Here is a 1,045-nt window from a genome sequence, read left to right as displayed (position 1 = left end):
TCACTCTCTGCCCCTGCTTTGTCCCCCCAGGGTCCTGAGCACTCCTCCGCCCGCCCAGAGCGATTCTTGCAGATGTGCAACGACGATCCCGATGTCTTCCCCGTGAGTGGCGGCCATGCTGAGCTCAGCCCGACCCTCCTGTGTCCCAGATCCAACTGCAGCCTTGAAATGGGGAGGGGGGGGAAAACCACCCAGGGGGGCTCAGCACAATGCTGCGGTCGGGGCTGATGTCACTGAACTGGGAGCAGGAGGTGCTGCTGCGGGATGTCCTGGGCTCGCAGGAGGTTTTGGGGGAAGGGGCTGAACCCGGTGCTTAGGCTGTGTCTCCATCTGCGTGCCGCAGACATGGCCCCGAGAGCAGCATTGGGGCGTGCTGCTGCCCACCCCTGTGGCTGTCCCAAGGTGGGGGGCACAGCCCCACAGCCTCTTCCAGCTCTTTGGGGGTCCCTGTGTGCTCTGGAGGTGGAGAGGAGGGAGGGAGGGCTGCGTGCCGTCCTCTCCCTGCTGCTGGAGCTGCCAGGCCAAGAGGGTCCTTATGTTTTCTTGAAACCCCCTCGACCGCCGAGACAGAAACTGGATGACTTCGACGTGCGCCAGCTCTACGACTGCAACTGGATCGTCGTGAACTGCTCAACTCCAGCCAACTTCTTCCATGTCCTCCGGCGCCAGATCCTCCTGCCCTTCCGCAAACCGGTCTCTCCCTGCTGCTGGAGCTGCCAGGCCAAGAGGGTCCTTATGTTTTCTTGAAACCCCCTCGACCGCCGAGACAGAAACTGGATGACTTCGACGTGCGCCAGCTCTACGACTGCAACTGGATCGTCGTGAACTGCTCAACTCCAGCCAACTTCTTCCATGTCCTCCGGCGCCAGATCCTCCTGCCCTTCCGCAAACCGGTCAGTGCTGGCAGCTCCGGCGCGGTGCCAAGTGTCCCTGCCGAGCCTGGGGATGGCAATGGGGACGGGCTCGTTCTTGCACCTTGGCAGCAAACACACGGTTTGCCTCTGCCCGGGCCAAGGACCTCGGTGCTGGGGGGTGGCTCGGTACG

The 1,045-nt window shown here is 63.1% G+C and overlaps 1 protein-coding gene across 1 annotated transcript in view; it reads left to right on the top strand.

Annotated features, from left to right (window-relative positions):
• Nucleotides 1-893, top strand: part of LOC104470230 (2-oxoglutarate dehydrogenase, mitochondrial) — a gene marked incomplete at its 3' end in the record, with an annotated part of 10,619 nt that extends 9,726 nt beyond the window's left edge. The window contains exons 14-15 of the mRNA XM_010085075.1: nucleotides 31-102; nucleotides 771-893. Of these exons, the coding sequence (XP_010083377.1) occupies nucleotides 31-102; nucleotides 771-893 (195 nt within the window). The remainder of the gene's footprint in view (nucleotides 1-30; nucleotides 103-770) is intronic.
• Between the last annotated feature and the right edge of the window lie 152 nt (nucleotides 894-1,045).

Source organism: Pterocles gutturalis, unplaced genomic scaffold (genome assembly GCF_000699245.1).
Source record: "Pterocles gutturalis isolate BGI_N339 unplaced genomic scaffold, ASM69924v1 scaffold30145, whole genome shotgun sequence".
Classification (NCBI taxonomy): Eukaryota; Metazoa; Chordata; class Aves; order Pterocliformes; family Pteroclidae; genus Pterocles; species Pterocles gutturalis.
Note: the sequence above shows the minus strand (reverse complement) of the source record. Positions and strands in the feature narration are given on the sequence as shown.